The sequence below is a fragment of the Rhinichthys klamathensis genome, unplaced genomic scaffold, assembly GCF_029890125.1.
Source record: "Rhinichthys klamathensis goyatoka isolate OS25496 unplaced genomic scaffold, OSU_Roscu_1.1 h1tg000265l_1, whole genome shotgun sequence".
In the NCBI taxonomy this organism is placed as follows: domain Eukaryota; kingdom Metazoa; phylum Chordata; class Actinopteri; order Cypriniformes; family Leuciscidae; genus Rhinichthys; species Rhinichthys klamathensis.
This window is the reverse complement of record NW_026606786.1, coordinates 838,515-856,481: the sequence shown is the minus strand read 5'-3', so window position 1 is coordinate 856,481 and position 17,967 is coordinate 838,515. Positions and strand designations below refer to the sequence as shown.

The 17,967-nt window shown below is 38.1% G+C and overlaps 1 protein-coding gene across 1 annotated transcript in view; it reads right to left on the bottom strand.

Moving 5' to 3' along the window:
• Positions 1 to 17,967, bottom strand: part of spon1a (spondin 1a) — a 140,649-nt gene that overhangs the window by 63,647 nt on the left and 59,035 nt on the right. Inside the window, exon 3 of the mRNA XM_056267889.1 lies at positions 5,230 to 5,363. Coding sequence (XP_056123864.1) covers positions 5,230 to 5,363 — 134 coding nt within the window. The remainder of the gene's footprint in view (positions 1 to 5,229; positions 5,364 to 17,967) is intronic.

Genomic DNA, 17,967 nt, shown 5'->3' with positions numbered 1-17,967 from the left:
CCATGATAGTGAGGTGATATAGGCTATGCCTGGTTTTATCTGTGGTTATCATGATCTAAATGCATGATACTGGATAACCAATGGTTAATTTTAATAAAACTCAAACAGTCAGAATATTACATTTTACCAAATAAAAATGTGGTTGTTAATTTTTTTTAATAGATGTTACTGTTTTTGTTAATGAACATAAATTTAAGATAGTACTATTAGCTTGAGTTAGGATGCAGATTTACTGTCAACTCACTGTCAAATATGTGTTTCGAGACAAAACATGTAATATTAATATTGCAGCCTGCACTGCAAACTGTGCTGAAGATACGTGCCATCAATGTCAGGCAACACAAACCTGTTTCAAGACTTGAAACAATATCCCCCATTAGCACATGCAGAAACTAAGAAATATATGTTTGGCAAGTGTTTGTCATGATATGTTCTGACAATAAAGAGTAGTTTAAATGGACTGCATTTATGGTAAATGGACTGCATTTATATAGCGCTTTCACAGACCCAATGGCCACCAAAGCACTTTACATTTGCCTCACATTCACCCATTCACTCACTCATTCATACACCGACGGGCGACGGCAGCCTTGCAAGGCGCCATCCAGCTCGTCGGGAGCAGCTGGGGTTAGGTGTCTTGCTCATGGACACCTCGACACTTGGTCAGGTGGAACCGGGGATTGAACCGGATTGAACCTTTCGGTTTGTAGACAACCCACATGAACCACTGAGCCACTGCCGCCCCATAGTGAAAGGTTTAAAACCACAATTAACGCTCTGGTTTATACAACTTTCACTTAGGAGCAAAAATCTGCCTTTAAACTTGAAAGAAATAAAGATTTGACATTTATCGTGATAATTATCGATATCGACTGATATAAAAAAATTATCGTGATTTTTTTTTTTGGCCATATCGCCCTGCAGTCTCTTTTTTTCTGTAGCTACTCCGAAGTCCGAACGAAGTCTTTTGCATTTTACAATGGTGAATCTTCAGTTGTCACTTGTGATTGTCGTTTGAACCTTTCACTAACCAACATTAAATTGATAAGTTTAATTATATCAAGTGCTGTGAGAAAAGCCTATAAACCTCCAACATCCTCACACTCATAGCCTACTAGCCGAAACACCTTTATGTGTACAGATGTGACGTAATGACGCAAAGACATGCTCGAATCTCCCGCGGAAATCCACCAGTACCACTGGAATTAAAAACATTATTTCTCAAATATGTATTTTGGATAATTTTTAACCCAAAAAAAGCTACGGACTGCAGCTTTAACTAACATTAACAAAGATGAATTAATACAGTAACAAATGTATTGCTCATTGTTAGTTCATGTTAGTTAATACATTAACTAATGTTAACTAATGAACCTTTTAAAGTGTTATGTTAAGTGTTACCGGTTTTTGTTTTAAAGGCACACTGTGGAATTTTTGGCCACTAGGGTGCGCTCGACCTGTAATTTTCACGTCTAGTGCCCCTAGAGGCCACAAGCGCCGCAGCATTGTCGCAAAAGTCAACAAACAGTCAACCGGTCAACCTCCCGTGTCTTTATGTGTGTGCAGACGGCATTTGATTTTTATGTTGGAGAAAGTTAATCGATTCACTACTGACCAAAATAATAATATAAATATAAGATTAATAATATAAATCCTATAAAGAAAACAAATTGAATAAAAGTAGCATACGCAGAAAACAATGTCTGATTAGGTAAGTCGCATTGACAAGGGTTGCCCAATCCTGCTCCTGCCGATCGTACACCTGAAGCAAACAATTAACGTCTTCAGGATCTCTGCAATGGGTTGGAGATGAAATCGAGTAGTCGGGAAATCGTGTAACAAAACTGATATAACTCACTACATATTTCCGTTATTTGTAGTCTTCAGTTTGTTTTTCCTTTTACACAAATACAAACATATATGAGCTGAAAGGAAAAAAAAACATTTACATTTGTATACGGCAGTATGTTGTGACTTGTATCAGTTTTGTTACACGAATTCGCAGTAAATATTACATTATATATACACTTTTATGCCGATGTTTATTTTAAACTCTCCCTTTTTCTTTTTTTGGTCTCCTCTGACAAAATCTTTGCTTTCTTCGCTTTCTTCCGAGTAGCTGTTGATTCAGCCATGACGACAACATACAGACGCCGGCAATCAAACGCGAGTTGAGCTCTCACGTTAGAATTTGAGGAAGTTGGGGTGGTGGGGGAAGTGACGTATGCCGTAAAGCGGTCAAATTTTGTAGTTCTTTTTGTGCTCGGGTTCCTACCCGAAACCCGAAGTTACATAGTGCTAGTAAAAGCGATACAGACACCTTCAGGCTTCGGTAGACGTGTCATTCAACCTATTGTAAGTCGATGTACCATCTCAATGGGTTTTGGTAATATATTATAAAGGTTGAAAAGTTCCACAGTGTGCCTTTAAAAAAAATTTTAAAACCTAAAGTGACTATTTGCATTAATTTTATACCCTAATGCAAACTTGTGTGGACCACCCCTGTGTCAGTTGTTAAGAAACGATGGGTTACTTAACGTAATCCCGGGTTCTTTGATAACAGAGTGAGGTGTTTCACTATGGGAATCGCTTTGGTCGTGACCAACTACGGAAGCTCCTATGCCACCACGTCTGTCTTTGACAGACAGGTCGACCTGAGATCAGGCTCCGCCCCCACCTATATTACTCAGGTCCACCCCTACGAAGTCATTATAGAGAGATTTCTTCCCGTTCCTGTGCAAGGAGGGAAGTGTTGGTGAAACACCTCACTCTGTTATCAAAGAACCCGGGATTACGTTAAGTAACCCATCGTTCTTTTTCTAACTTCGCTCGATGTTTCACTATGGGAGATATAGACCACTCCCGGATTGCAACGTACGCTATACGTCATCATATGGGACCTGACGTGCTGGCTCCTAACACTGCATTAGCTAAGGATGGCTCAGACACATTCAGTCTATAAAATCGCACAAAAGTGTGCGGCGTGGCCCAGCTTGCTGCAGCACAGATCTCCTGGACCGAAACGCCCCTAAGTAAGGCCCATGATGTAGCCATGCCCCTAGTGGAGTGGGCCCTTAAGCCCTCGGGAGGTTGGGAACCTCTGCATTCATATGCTAAAGAAATAGCCACTACAATCCAATGGGACAGTCGCTGACGTGACAATGGCTTCCCTTTGTGAGGAGTAGCCCATGACACAAACAGCTGGTCATTTTTCCTGAAACCTGCTGTCCTTTCTACGTACACACGAAGCGCCCGTACAGGACACAAGGCATTCAACCTCCTATCCTCCGGAGAAGAGAACGGAGGAGGGTGAAAAGCTGCAAGATCTGTAGTTTGACATCTATACGATGAATCCACTACTTTAGGTACGAAAGCAGGGTTAGGGCGAAAGGAAACCCTTGTAAACCCTGGAGAAAACTGCAGACAAGACGGGCTGACCGACAGAGCCTGTAAGTCACTCACCCTCTTAGCTGAGACCAGCGCTAACAGTAGTGCTGTCTTAAGATCGAGAAACTTAAACCCTATAGCTTCCAACGGCTCAAAAGGGTGTTGAGAAAGGGCCTCTAAAACCGTAGACAAATCCCACAATGGGACCATCCGCCTGGCCACTGGCCTCTTACGTCGTGCCCCCTTCATAAAGCGACTTATTAAAGGGTGCTGACCTGCTGTCTTGTCACCAAAACCCACATGACAAGCAGATATAGCCGCTAAGTACACCTTTATCGTAGAAAAAGCTTTCCCCTTTTCTAACAGATCCTGGAGGAAACATAATATGTCCCTCACTGAACATTGAAAAGGGACAATATGACTCCTTCCACACCATCCTTCAAAGACTCGCCATTTATTACTATACAGTGAGCGAGTGGAAGAGGCTCTTGCACTTTGAATAGTGTGTACGACTGATGGGGGCAGACCTGCTGCACTTAAATTCCACCTCTCACGGGCCAGGCCCAGAGAGCTATCCTGTCTGGGTGAGGATGATAGATTCCCCCCCCCCCCCCCCCCCCGCTTGTGACAGGAGGTCCCTCCGGGGAGGGAGGGGCCATGGCTGACCCGACAGTAGTTGAACTATCTCGGCCACCCAATGTCTGGATGGCCACCGTGGAGCTATCAGTATCAGTGACAATCCCATTTCCCTCACCCTGGCCAGAGTGGGTGAAATCAGACTCAGAGGGGGAAATGCATACAGCGGGACATTTGGCCATGGGTGGGCTAAAGCATCCACACCCAATGGTGCATTTCCGTCCGCCACAGAGAAATAAAGAGGACATTGAGCGTTTTCCTGCGAGGCGAAGAGATCTACGACCGCCTGGCCGGAAGAACGGGAAGAAAGCGAGAATGACTTCGTAGGGGTCAACCTGAGTAATATAGGTGGGGGCGGAGCCTGATCTCAGGTCGACCTGTCTGTCAAAAGACAGACGTGGTGGCATAGGAGCTTCCGTAGTTGGTCACGCCCAAAGCGATTCCCATAGTGAAACACCGAGCGAAGTTAGAAAAAGAAACAAATACAATAAATGTACCTTTGAACTGTATCATTGCCTTAAATGTATTTGTCCAGTTGTAAATGTTATCTTTGGAAAATTGTGAACCTATTCTCAATGATTTATAATAGATGATTGATAGCACTTAAGTTATTGGAGTAACGCTCACTTGTTCTTTTTAAGGCAATCGGTTTGCATGGTTTTAACAAGTCAACTGGATTGATTTTGAAGTAAAGTAAGGTTTTTTTAAGTAAGGTTTACTAATTAGATTTTACAGTGTTGCTAAGATTTTACTTTGAAACAGTCTGCAAGCAAAACTGCATGAAACAGTCTGTAAATGAGACAAAAGCATGCACGCAAATGAATAAATAACGCAAATTAATGCCAATGCATCTTCCCCGCTGCTGTAGCAGTTTCAAGGGATGTAAAGCTCTTTGTCAGCAACTCTTTGTCCTATTTGGAGTATGTTTTCTTACAGATCAATACATATTAAGTGTCTGTATAATCTTCCTTACTGACTAGTGCAAAATTCATCATAATGATGTCAGACTGAGATAACCTATTTCAGCTCTATCTGTGTTACTAGTACTTTATACATATCTTATTACATCTAGAGTACCAAGTGACCAACAATTTGGAAATTGTTTTGAGAGAAGTAGTTTGTCCTATTACCATGATCACCTTAGAATCCCAGGGTTCCCCTTAATTTAACACATGGTTATGAGGTGAGGATAGTTGTCTCACTTACTTTAGCAGTACACAGCCACTGCCTGATGGTGGCGCTGTCCAGAACACCTGTATCCTGGTCCTCCTGCGAGGGGAGCTTTCTGTCACTGCTGGAGGGCAGTTTGTCATAAACTGTGTGTCTTCCTCGTCGATTATCTGTAGAGTGCACAAACCGACACATTACAAATGTGTACAAATTATTTATTTTCTAAGATTTCTCATTTATGTTTAAAAAAATCCAGTTTTGTGGAATTGCACACAGGCCATGCAGCATAAACAAATTAAATACTTTTTGTCTCCATTGGTGTTTCATTTTGAAAATTTTATTTTTAAAATTATGTTAGTTTAAAAAAAAATTAAGATTTATTTAATTATTAGCTTTTCATCAATTTAGTAACCTGCAGTTCCTTCCCAAAACCTAGTTTGGAAACCCCTGACGTAATGTAATTGTCACGGTTTAGTTCCAATGAAGACGAAGAAGGATCAAGAAGCAAAAGTCTTTAATATAAAGCAAACACAGGTAGATTCAAAGGTAATGGCAAACTAAACAGCACGTAGACACAAACAATACCGGACAAAGGAGGAAACAAACTGAGGTACTTAAAGTCCCCCTGTTGTCAATAATTGTATCCCTTAAAACTCATCTTTGATCACCAAAATGACATATAAAAAAAAAAAATCATTACATTTTTTTATTAATGCCTTAAAATAGCTTGAATATAATTCTACACCTTTGCCTCATTTAGTATATGCGGTTCTATGAATATGCAAATTAGCCCCATCTCCACTCTCTCACACCAGCTCAGAGATCCACACGTTGACGATCACACATCGACGTGATTGGTTATAAAGTAGTTTGTGACGTCAGAAACATCTCAGCTATTTCAAACCGCGTTTTTGAGACTGTCTTTGGTTCACTGCAGTTTTAAAGAGAAAATACTCGGCAATGGTGTTGACATGAATTTGCACATGATTTATCTTAAATATTAAACACACCACATAGACATATAATCAACATTAAAAACTTGATTTTCACCACAGGGGGACTTTAAATCTCACTCTCTATTTTAGCGTTATTCCCGCTCATTTGCAGGGTCCGCTTCACACACACGATTTGTCACAGATTTTACGTCGGATGCCCTTCCTGTCACAACCCAGCACTGGGACACATTCACACTCACATACTCTATGACAATTTGGCATATCCAATCCACCTAACCTGCATGTCTTTGGGGAAAACCGGAGCACCCGGAGGAAACAAACGCTGACACGGAAAGAACATGCAAACTCCACACAGAAATGCCTCCTGGCTCAGTCTGGGCTCAAACCGGGGACCTTCTTGCTGTGAGGCAACAGTTCTACCCACTGAGCCACCGTGCAACCCACAGGGGGACTTTAATACACAATGATAATGACCTGAATGCAGACAGCTGTGCTCGTTAAATTAATCACCATGCCAACAGATAGTGGTGGGAAACTAGAACAAAGGAAACGGGAAACTAATGAAATTCAAACTAGAAGTCCATGAAAATGAAACTAAAGACACACATAACAGAGTAACTGTTCCATTATCAGAGAGCAGCAGACAGCCCGCAAGTCCGCAGTGAATGTGTGGCGATGTCTGACCCAGGTGGAGTGGGCAATCCGAGGGAGCCCAACGATTAAAAATTAAACTTTTAATTTATTTTTGGAAAAAAAACCCGAAAAACTAATAAATGAGCAGTTCTCATTTTCTACTTTCAATTTTAAATCGAAAAACGAATGAACACGGATACAGGGACCCCTTTCATTGACCCTGACTGAAATTCAACTTAAAATAAAACCTGTGCTAGTTGGGTACAATATACAGTAAATATGAGGTGAACATTGTCAACAATTGCTTTATCTATCAGTTGTTGCTCCTTTTTTGTAATCATTATGACTGTTTAGAGACCAACTCTATCAACAGCTGTCAGCTCCAATAGTTTATGTTATTGGTAGGCGGGGGGTTTTTCCGCTTTGACATCAAACAATTTCATCCCAGTGCAACTAGGCCCGTAGGAATTTGCTGATCAGATATAAAGTTGTTCATGCCATGTATTCTCTGAAAATATTCACTTACATTGTGAAAAGGACCAAAGGGTTGTAAAAAATCTTAAAATCAGCCATGGGAAATAAACGTTTGTGTACGTATGTGCTTCCGTCTCTATGACTCCTCACAAGCATCCTGTAATATCTTCAACTGTGAAAAGCGTTTGGGTGAACTTTGACCTCCAATGCCCTGACCTCCACTATTTGGGTGACTGCTGGTGAGCAAGCTGTCACAGCTGAGGCAATGAAATGTATTGTCAAAAAAAAAAACTTTCCAGCCAAACAAATGCTTTCAAATGCTTTTAGAATAACAGAACATGATGGCATTAATTTTAAGCAACATTGAAGTTTTTGTGAAACTGAAGTTGTGACCGACATTACTTCAATATTGTGACATTTCTGAGTGAAAGAAAAAGTTGTTGGCAGGGCCTGATTTTATTACACCATTTGTCTGTGTCTTTTTTTTTTTTTCACGTGCTTGTAGCAGACTAGCAGTTAGAGTGTAGTGGTTAAAAGATATTCGGCCCAAGCCATCAGAGAATCAAAGCCATTCAAGATAAAAAGGTAACAAATACAAGCATTCATTTTTGGTTATGCAAATTATTAGAGAAAAAGCTGAGCACAAACACTGCCATATCAACAACTCATTTATGTAATCCAGCAGAATGAAATTGTGTTTTTCCTCAGACCACCTTGCTAAATATTTGACAAATATTTTTTTTCAGCTAGCTCAGGCATCCTCTTATAAATCTATTCCCATCCAGATAGGAAATATCTCTGGTGGTGGTATATTATTTTTCTTGCAACGCTTCTCATTTACTTTGACCTTAACAGTCAACATTTCTTGTTTTTCTGCCTCATACACCATTGTGGATTTAGAGTTTTGCTGCAGCTTTCTGGGTAAGATAATAGTTAGTGTGTTTGTGTTACGTTCTGCTCTGACACATGGGTAGAGGAACAAAATGCAGTTCTATTTGAGGGTAATCCAGAATCATAATCCAAAATACAGTCAAGGGTCAGAACCACAGGACAAACAATCCAAACAATCAAAGGGCAGAAAACACAGGGCAAACAGGGAAAATCCAAGAAACCAGGCACAAGACTCAAACCATAAATATGGGAAACCAAAGATAGAATGTTTAGAATTGTAGCATAACACTAGACAAGACTTTTCAGAGAATGATTGAATAAACCAGGTAAACTGTGTCCCAATTCAGGGGCGGCATCCTTTTAGAAGGCCGCGTCCTTCGAAGTGCACGGCCGACGCGTTTAAAGGGGAAAGTATAGCCGATTGCGTCATCGCGGCGCAACGAAGGCTGTCCCAATTCGAAGGTCCTTCGAAGGCTCCTTCAAAATGTGGCCTGCAAATGCATCCTTTTCCTGTGAATGCAGGATACATCAGAAGGATCCTTCGCAGCCTTGCCTACCCCAGAATGCATTGCGCGCCGGAGACAAATTGCCAGATTACACTTTTAAATGTAAGTATTGGGTTTCAATTTAATCAAGCAATCTTATGTATCTAATGTAGGGCTGGGCGATATGGCCAAAAAAATTATCACGATAATTTTTTTATATCAGTCGATATCGATAATTATCACGATAAATGTCAAATCTTTATTTCTTTCAAGTTTAATGGCAGATTTTTGCTCCAAAGTGAAAGTTGTAGAAACCAGTGCGTTAATTGTGGTTTTAAACTACTCTTTATTGTCAGAACATATCATGACAAACACGTGCCAAACATATATTTCTTAGTTTCTGCATGTGCTAATGGGGATATTAAGTCTTGAAACAGGTTTGTGTTGCCTGACTTTGATGGCACATATCTTCAGCACAGTTTGCAGTGCAGGCTGCAATATTAATATTACATGTTTTATCTCGAAACGCATATTTGACAGTGAGTTGACAGTAAATCTGCATCCTAACTCAAGCTAATACAACTATGTTAAATTTATGTTCATTAACAAAAACAGTAACATCTGTTAAAAAAAATTGACAACCACATTTTTATTTGGTAAAATGTAATATTCTGACTGTTTGAGTTTTAACCATAGCTTATCCAGTATCATGCATTTAGATCATGATAACCACAGATAAAGCCAGGCATAGCCTATAGCACCTCACTATCATGGCAAAATGTAACTATGGTTTCTATGGTATTTGTATGAAAAACAGTAGCCTAAATACATTATTAAATACTGTAATTATATTCCATTAGTCATTTAATACATTGTCTACATTAATAATATAATACAATTCAATGTATATCCCACATTTCATGGTGCAGTTAATATTACTAGGCTAACCTTACAGTAAATCCATGGTAAATGGATTCAGTATCAATTCAGATTGACAGTGTTTCTCCTGTTCGTCAGCTCTGTTTCATCTGCCTTTAACCCTCTGGGGTCTGAGGTGTTTTCGGGGTCCTTGAGATGTTTTGGCATGCTCTGACATTTGTGCTTTTTTCAGTTGCTTATAAACATATTAATGGCACAGGTGAAATTACACTCTATATAGCACACACAGGGCTACCATAATATGTGAGCAACATGTATGTACATGTTTGTATTTTTGAGAGAATATTGTTTATGCATGGTTATTGAAAAAACTAAAAAATAAAGTTTCTAATATAAGGCCACAAATAACATACTAAATATTTGTCCACAAGACTTTTGACTAGAGGATGTTATCGCCTAGAGTTTTTGCTTCAAATTGATCTGAAAATCATTCTGCCTTATCATTCACATAAAACAATAGATTTTTTTAAATTGTGAAAAACATTTTTTTGTTTGCAAAGGCAATATGCGGATGGGCGGAACGGCCCAACCCCCTCATGAATAATTAGGCAGTTCTCACCTGAGCAGTCTGCATACTAATGAGCCTTTCAATCAGGGGTGTCACACAAGAAAGAATGCAAGGACAATATATATACACTACCGTTCAAAAGTTTGGGGTCAGTGAGAATTTTATTTTAATTTTTTGGAGGAAAGAAAACAATACTTTTATTTATCAAGGAATAATTAATTTGATCGAAAGTGACAGTAAAGACATTTATAATGTTACAAAAGTCTTTTGAACTTCCTATTCATCAAAGAATCCTAAAACAAACAAAAAAACTGTACAACTGACAGACCAACAACTGTTTCAACATTGATAATAATAATAAATGTTTCTTGAGCATCAAATCCTCATATTATACTGATTTGTGAAGGATCATTTGACACTGAAGACACTGACACTGGTGATGCTGAAAATTCAGCTTTGATCACAGGAATAAATTACACTTTACTATATATTCACACAGAAAACAGCTGATTTACACTGGAGATAATATTTAATACTATAACTGATTTTTGTTGTATTTTTAATCAAATAAGCGCAGCCATGGTTAGCAGAAGAGAATTCTTTTAAAAGTATTTAAAATCGTACCGACCCCAAACTTTTGAACGGTAGTGTATATAAATAAATAAATGTTTATACACACACACACACATATATATATATATATATATATATATATATATACAAACAATCAAAATTTAAATGAAAGCCAAAAGCACATTTATAGTCACACCTTTTAGCCATCCACATACCATTTTTAGCCATCCACCGCGGTAAAAATAAACCAGTCGCATTGCAAAGTCGTTCGCGAAATGACCGCCAGGTGGCGCAAAGGGACATTTAGCAAAACGTAAGTGGGGCTAATGTCTATTAACAGTAACCTAAGGATGAAATACTACAAGTTATGGTAATTTCCAAATAAGCCTACAACAAATTGTTGGTCATACAGATAAGATATAATCTTTTAAAACTTTAAAAGGCTAAAGTAGGCCTACACTCTCACAGGCTAAAGACAAAACGTTTTCTCGCTCATGTCAGAAACAGACGTTTGGGTATTTCTCAGTGAGAAAATTCATAGCTGAGCGGTAGAACTTACGGTTCATCATCAAGATGACACGGGTTCAAATCTCGCACAAACATGGTCTGCTGTAAATTTTATATTTATTATTGCAAAGAGATTTGTCTAGCTCTAAAACTCTGTTACACCATACAGTTTTTTTTTTTTTTTTGCTTATATTTATAAAATACAATTATCATGCATTTCCATTTCACACTAAGTAAAAATACAAAAAAAACAAAATAGTATCCAACAGAACGACTTTGCATCTGTATAATAATAGGCTACCAATCGTAATTTCAAAAGCAGTTCTGTAAAAAAATAAATTATATATAGCCTATATATATAGGCTATATATATATTATTTTTTTTATTCCAGGCTCTCATGCCACACCCCCGATTTCTCACGCTGAAGTGTCAACCCGGTCGGTCAAATTCCTGAAGGTTATAGTTTATCTATAGATACCTGTTGAGCCACTCGTGATCGACTAGTTATTATACCGCAAATTAGTTAAAATATCCCGTAATCTATCTAGAGCGAGCGTGCATGCGAGACAGATATTGTGCTCCAAACTGTGCGCGCGCATGGCAGAGAGGTCTGTTCCCTACAACCTAGAGTTTTTAAAAACATGGTTTTAAGTAAAGTGTGATTTGCCAGGGGGGACTGGGATTTCCTTCTGGTCTAAACATCCATACTTCTGCTGAATTATTTTAATCCCCACACCCCTCCCTCCACAGCTAATCAATGCTATAGGCTACTTCACCAATATCAAATATATAAAATAGAGATATGCAACAGGCACGTTTAAACGACAAACAATAAAATCAAAACCAGCGTTTCAGTTGTTCATTAGTTCCAGTGGCCTTAATGCATGCACGGCTTTTCAAATTTCACAAAGCGTGTTGAGATTATTTTGAATGAAATATTGAAGTTTATAATTAAGTGTTTTGGCACACCACGCCGAGTGGCCCTATGCATTTTTCTAAAGTCGGGTTTTATTCTGGCATGGTGAGTTAGTGTTCGACAAACACGGCGGCGCGTTCATTTAGATTAATTTATTTTTCTCATTATTACAGCTAAAATAACTTAGTAGGCGACTCCGTAATTTTTTGGTCATACAGATAAGAGTAGAGTAGCTTACATCGTTCAAAACTGTAAACTTGTATTCATATTAGGCTAACGACAAAAACAGTATATCTGTCGTCTCTGTCTCCGGGAACTGCGCGTCACAAAAATGAACCGAAAGCCACTTCAGCTCAGTCACGATAAGAAATCGGCTATGTCTAAAGCCTTTAAATGTCTAAATATTTAGGCTAATAAATGTTATCTGATTATAGGCTAATCCATATGAAAACTAGAGGAACAGAGGATCTACTCAAACATACAATGTAAGCGCTTCCCAATGAGAAAATGACAAGACAAGGGTGAAAATCTCGCTCTAATTAAATGTAGGCTAAATCGCCCTGAATTAAAATGTAAAAACAGATCAAATAATGTATTTGTCGAAATGTTGCGATATTGTTTCATTTAAGTTCATAATTGTTCTATAAATGTTATTTAATTTAGCAGCATTACCACGAAGCACCGTGTTTCGATATTTATTTGAATAATACAAAATCAAATAAAAACTTAATTCACAAATTGCATGCCTGGTTGTAAGGATCCAAAGATCCCTGTAGAATTTAATATTGAGTTGAACATTTTGTTCATGACAACAATTTAACAAGCGTTTTTTCAGATTATATTTAGTTTTGCTTGGAAAAAGCTGCCCCAAACCAGTTTTATTTCATCAATTATTGAAATAATGAAATATTTAGTAATAAACTTTTATGACAGAAATATCACTAGGCTACATGTAATTCCATTTAATTCCTTCATTATCAACACTGTCTAGAATAGCGATTTAAGTGTGAATTGCGACTTCTCTTTGTGTTAAGTCAGCCTCAGACTCCGATAGCCTGTGGGGGGTTGGAGGGACAGTTGCTGAACAAAGGTGTTAATGTTCCCCTTTCATATGGAGAGTGTCGGATAGCCAGCCTGATGAGCAGGCAAAATTATTGTAAGGATAAATCTGTGTCCAAATGTAGGCCCCATATTTTATACAAATTTATAATAGTAGTTTTAGTATATTATAAATATTGTAGTTTATTTATTGTAGCCTATTTAAAGTTTTTTTTCACACAAAATTTCAATTGAAGTTATTGTACGGTGAATTCAACAAGGCATGCTGTGTCTTTGAAGCAACAATTAAAGGCTAAATAATTTTTTCGTGATTTGTATGGCTGACACGCAGCGACATATACAGTAGTATTATCAGAGCGAGGGAGACTATAAACTTGTTAAAAAGAGATCCAGCGCGAGAGAGGCAAAGAGAAACGCATGTTTTTAATTTAAATATGTTTCTTTGGACAATTTTCGTTTTGTACTGTTTTAATTGTTTAATTTAGCTGTAATTTCTTTGGCAATACGAATTTAAAATGTCGCAAGAATAAGATTAGCCTAGTGTTTCTTATTTTGCATCGCAAAAGAAGTAAACTCTAAACCGATGCAACCCTGTTTTAAAAAAAAAAAAACTGTCCCGACACTTTATTTAAACCTTGAAATGTTCGAACTTGGTTTCAAACATAAGTAATTTTTGTGTTCTTTTACATTAGACAATAATTTAGCAGACTAAAGACGAGCTTCTTCTTTTTCATTTTCTGATGCAATCGGCTGACAATCTTCCTTCATCAGTTTTTGTCGTTTGTGCAGCGGCTGCGGTTCTACAGGAATGTAGCAAATTTATGTTGTAATGATAATCAAACAAAACTCTTGACTTTAAATAAGTAAACAGATATAAACAGTTACCTATTTAAGCATCAAGGTGGGAAAATATAAACGTAGGACAACATCGGTTAACAACATGTAGGCCTATGCTACATTGAGATTCGATCTCGGATCGCATGAAGCTCCTCGAAGCTCGTGTCGTTGCGTTGATCACTGAGCTACCGTCTGTACGCTGATAAAGTTGTAAAGCCTCATTCATGTAGCCTAAATGTTTTTATTGCAATGTTTTATGTTGAAATGTTTTCATTATTCAATTACATTTCAGTAGCCTAATTTCAGTATTGTGATTTTGAATTATTTTAACTTCTGCTTTATTTTAACTTCTGCTACCAGCTTTCAATCGCTCTGAATCAGCGCGGTGCGGCAGCAGATTACGCATTAGAGAGAATAAACCGGAATAAACAAACACTTTTCAGAGTCTATGATTGTAGCGCCTCTTAGCGGTAAAAGGCAGCAAATACACCACACATTTTACCGCCGCGGTGGAACGGCTGATGTGGGCATTGTCATGGCTTGCCTCGACATTTGCGTTTGAATAGCGCGCGTCCTCCGTGGGCGTGTCAGATTAACGCGTAATGAAGTGTAATGAGCTGGGGAAAAAAATACTGACAGCACTCTCTTTTCATACAGATTGCATAAACTGAGAATATTTGTTTTTTATATAAATTACTTCATTTAAAAGAAGAGAATTTAAGCTTCATAAAGAAAAACCTCTCGTGCCTGTGTGACAAGTAATCGCGGAGTTACAGTTAATCTTAGGACGCGTTTCAGAATGGACTTCACTGACAGAGAGAACGCAGAACTCGCATCATGTTTGTTTTTCTTTATTTGGTGAAAAGCACAACACTTTGTTTTTATTGTGAGTATCCACAAAAAAAATAGAAACTTAACAGGATCTAATGATGTACAACACTTATATGTAAGATCAAAATTAACCGAGTATTTTGAGTCTCTTTTACACTGATAAGAAAAAAAGCGAGACAATCGCGCCGGCGCGATAGCCGACCCCAGGGGTGCCTTTAAACTGGTTTAAATCACTGAGACATTTGTGTTCTTCGCTGAATTCAAGCGCTTCTCACTGGATCTCGTGAGCGAGGCGATCAGAGTAAACGCGTCTGCTCTAGTGAGCTCGCGCTGCGCTGCCGTTGTGCCGTTTGGACTTTGAGCCGAGCGGATAAACAGTCCGTGAGGCGCTCGCGCGGTTCAAATGAGTTTCGTTCCGCTTTTGGCGCATAAACATTATCGAACATTTTATCGAACTCTTGATATCGTTTTATCGAGAAAAATTATATCGCGATAATTATCGTTATCGTTTTATCGCCGAGCCCTAAATGATAAAAATAAAAGAAAAAAATATATATAATACAATAAAGGTTCAAATGTTGACTTATATGTTACCAGTGTGTGATTTTACATAGGCTAGTTTATATTATTTAGATTTTATTTATAACTATATTTATATATATATAAAAAGTTTTATATAAAGTCCAGTTCCAGTACAAATGTTACTGCCGCTCGTCACAATGGCTGTCACTAGTTGCTAGGCGACAAAACCAGACCGTCCCATGAACAACTCCCGAGACACAGCTAGCAACAATTTGTTAATGTGACAATACATTTTGTTAGTTTCATTTTCCAAATAACCAGTGGTGGAATGTAACGACATAAATTTACTCTGAGATTAAGTGGAGTTGAATTACAATCTAAAGTACTTCAAATGTATACTTTAATCCAGAGGCAAATATTGCACTTTTTATGAAAAACTGACTTTTTACACATGGATATTAGATATTGTTTAAAAAAATATGAACAATAGAAACACTAAAAATATGTCTTATAGATCAGGGATAGGCAACGTTCGGTCCTGGAGGGCCGCTGTCCTGCAGAGTTGAGCTCATAGAATGGTTTTGCATGTTAAAATATTTTATGGTTTGATTTTTGAGTATGTGAGTTAATTTCTTTTATTCTTCCCTCTTTCTGAGAACATCTCAGTGACATGGCAGCCCACGCCTGAGTCAGCCCAACAAACCTGTTGGTAGACAGTGGAAATATGCACTCATCCCAGCTGATGTCCCTCCGGCAGAGCCCTTACCAGCATCTCTATTGTGTGTGCAGCACCACCAGGGTCTCCTACTCAGCTCAATAAAAGCCTACAGAAAAATGTTTTCTTCCAATCTGTTTTATGTATACTGTTAATTTAAATATTTATTTTGTTTTTCTTATCTTAAACGTAACTTATCTTGTAAATAGTTGTAAAAAGTACTGTAAGTAAAAATGTATCATTATTTAGCGTCAAATGTACAAATTAATTGACATGACAAAAATAAATGTAGGCTACAGAATAATTGCATTATTACATTTACAAGTTATAACTTGCATTACAAAAATAAACAATGCACAGGAATTATTTGTTTAATTTACAAATTATAACTTACAAAAAAATAATGTATACGATTGTTTAATTTACAAATTTTAATTCACATAACCAAAAGTTTATTTCTCTACCAATCTGTCAAGAAGAGAAAACAATCTGTCCATTCTCTCCCTGCTCGGTCTCTCTGAAACTTCATGTCTTCCCTAAAAATATCGATCAGCTCATCCTCTCCGTCTCTTTCTCTTGGCGTTCTCTTTTTCAACGTTGACATCCAGGAGCTGCAGGAAAAGTAGTAGATTACCGAGCATAATCTCCATCTGCTGTTAGTCGACCTCACCAGCAGGAGGCGCAAGCGCGTGTTGTTGACGAAGAGTTAGAGCAAGCCATTCATTCATAAAAACTGTACAACAATTGAGCATGCATTACATTTTTTGTGACGATGATCTGGGTCAGTATATGCGGAAAAGATGATAAAGGTACAAAAGCTGCTGTTATGTTTCATTCATTAACTTTATTGTTACTTTCCCTGTGTAGCCTTACATGTTATCAGCTTTTTCTACCATGAACGGGATTATAATCGGTTTCCCTCAATACCTCATCATACTCAAAGATTCCCCTTCCGTCAGGACAAACCGCTTAACGTAGCTTAATGGACTACAGTGATATAGAAGACCAAACTCGCACCTTATTGGGGAAGTATGCCTACATACATGTACTGCATTAGATTAAACTGGGAAGGGTCATAGCACTTACATATTGTTGTTCTATATTGTTAGTTTAACTGTAAATCGCTTTGGATAAAAGCGTCTGCTAAATGACTAAATGTAAAATTGGCTTGACATTCGCACATTTAGGGACCTTCTCTAAAGTAACATTGGTAGTCCTATAGGCCTAAACGTTTCTAACTTCAATAGCAAACTTCAATCTATTTGAATAAATTGCGCATTATGCCTGACACCTAACGTTACATGAACACTTTACAGTTGGTTTTATGACTGTAAGTCGTTCTCTTCAAATGCTATTGAAGTTAGAAACGTGTATACCAATGTCGTATGTAACTTTAGAGACGGTCCCTAAATGTGCGAATGTCCAATGTCAAGCCAACATTATGCCAGTATCACTGAGAAACGCTCAGCATTAAACTTTGCACGTTAAATTCATATTCTGAGTCCTTCTGCAAGCCTGCGAGTTTGGTCTTTTATATCACTGTATTAGTCCATTAAGCTACGTTAAGCGTTTTATATGTCGAGCAGGGGAATCCTGACGTACAGTATTGAGGGAAACCCTAGTAATGCATGCAACACATCGCCGCAACTAAACAACCAATAGAAATATATGTCAAACTCAAATGTAACATTGGATCTGTACATCCGCATCGGGGGAATAACATTATAATCTCGTTCACGGTAGAGAAAAATGCATGTAGGCTACACCGGAAAGTAATCGTGAAGACACTGAATTTCACATAAAACAGACGTCATAATAAATCACAGATACACTTACATTGCTGTAAATGAGTTTTTATGAATGAATGGCTTGCTCTAACTGTTGCTCTGGTCTTCGTCAACAACACGCGCTTGCACCCCCTGCCGGT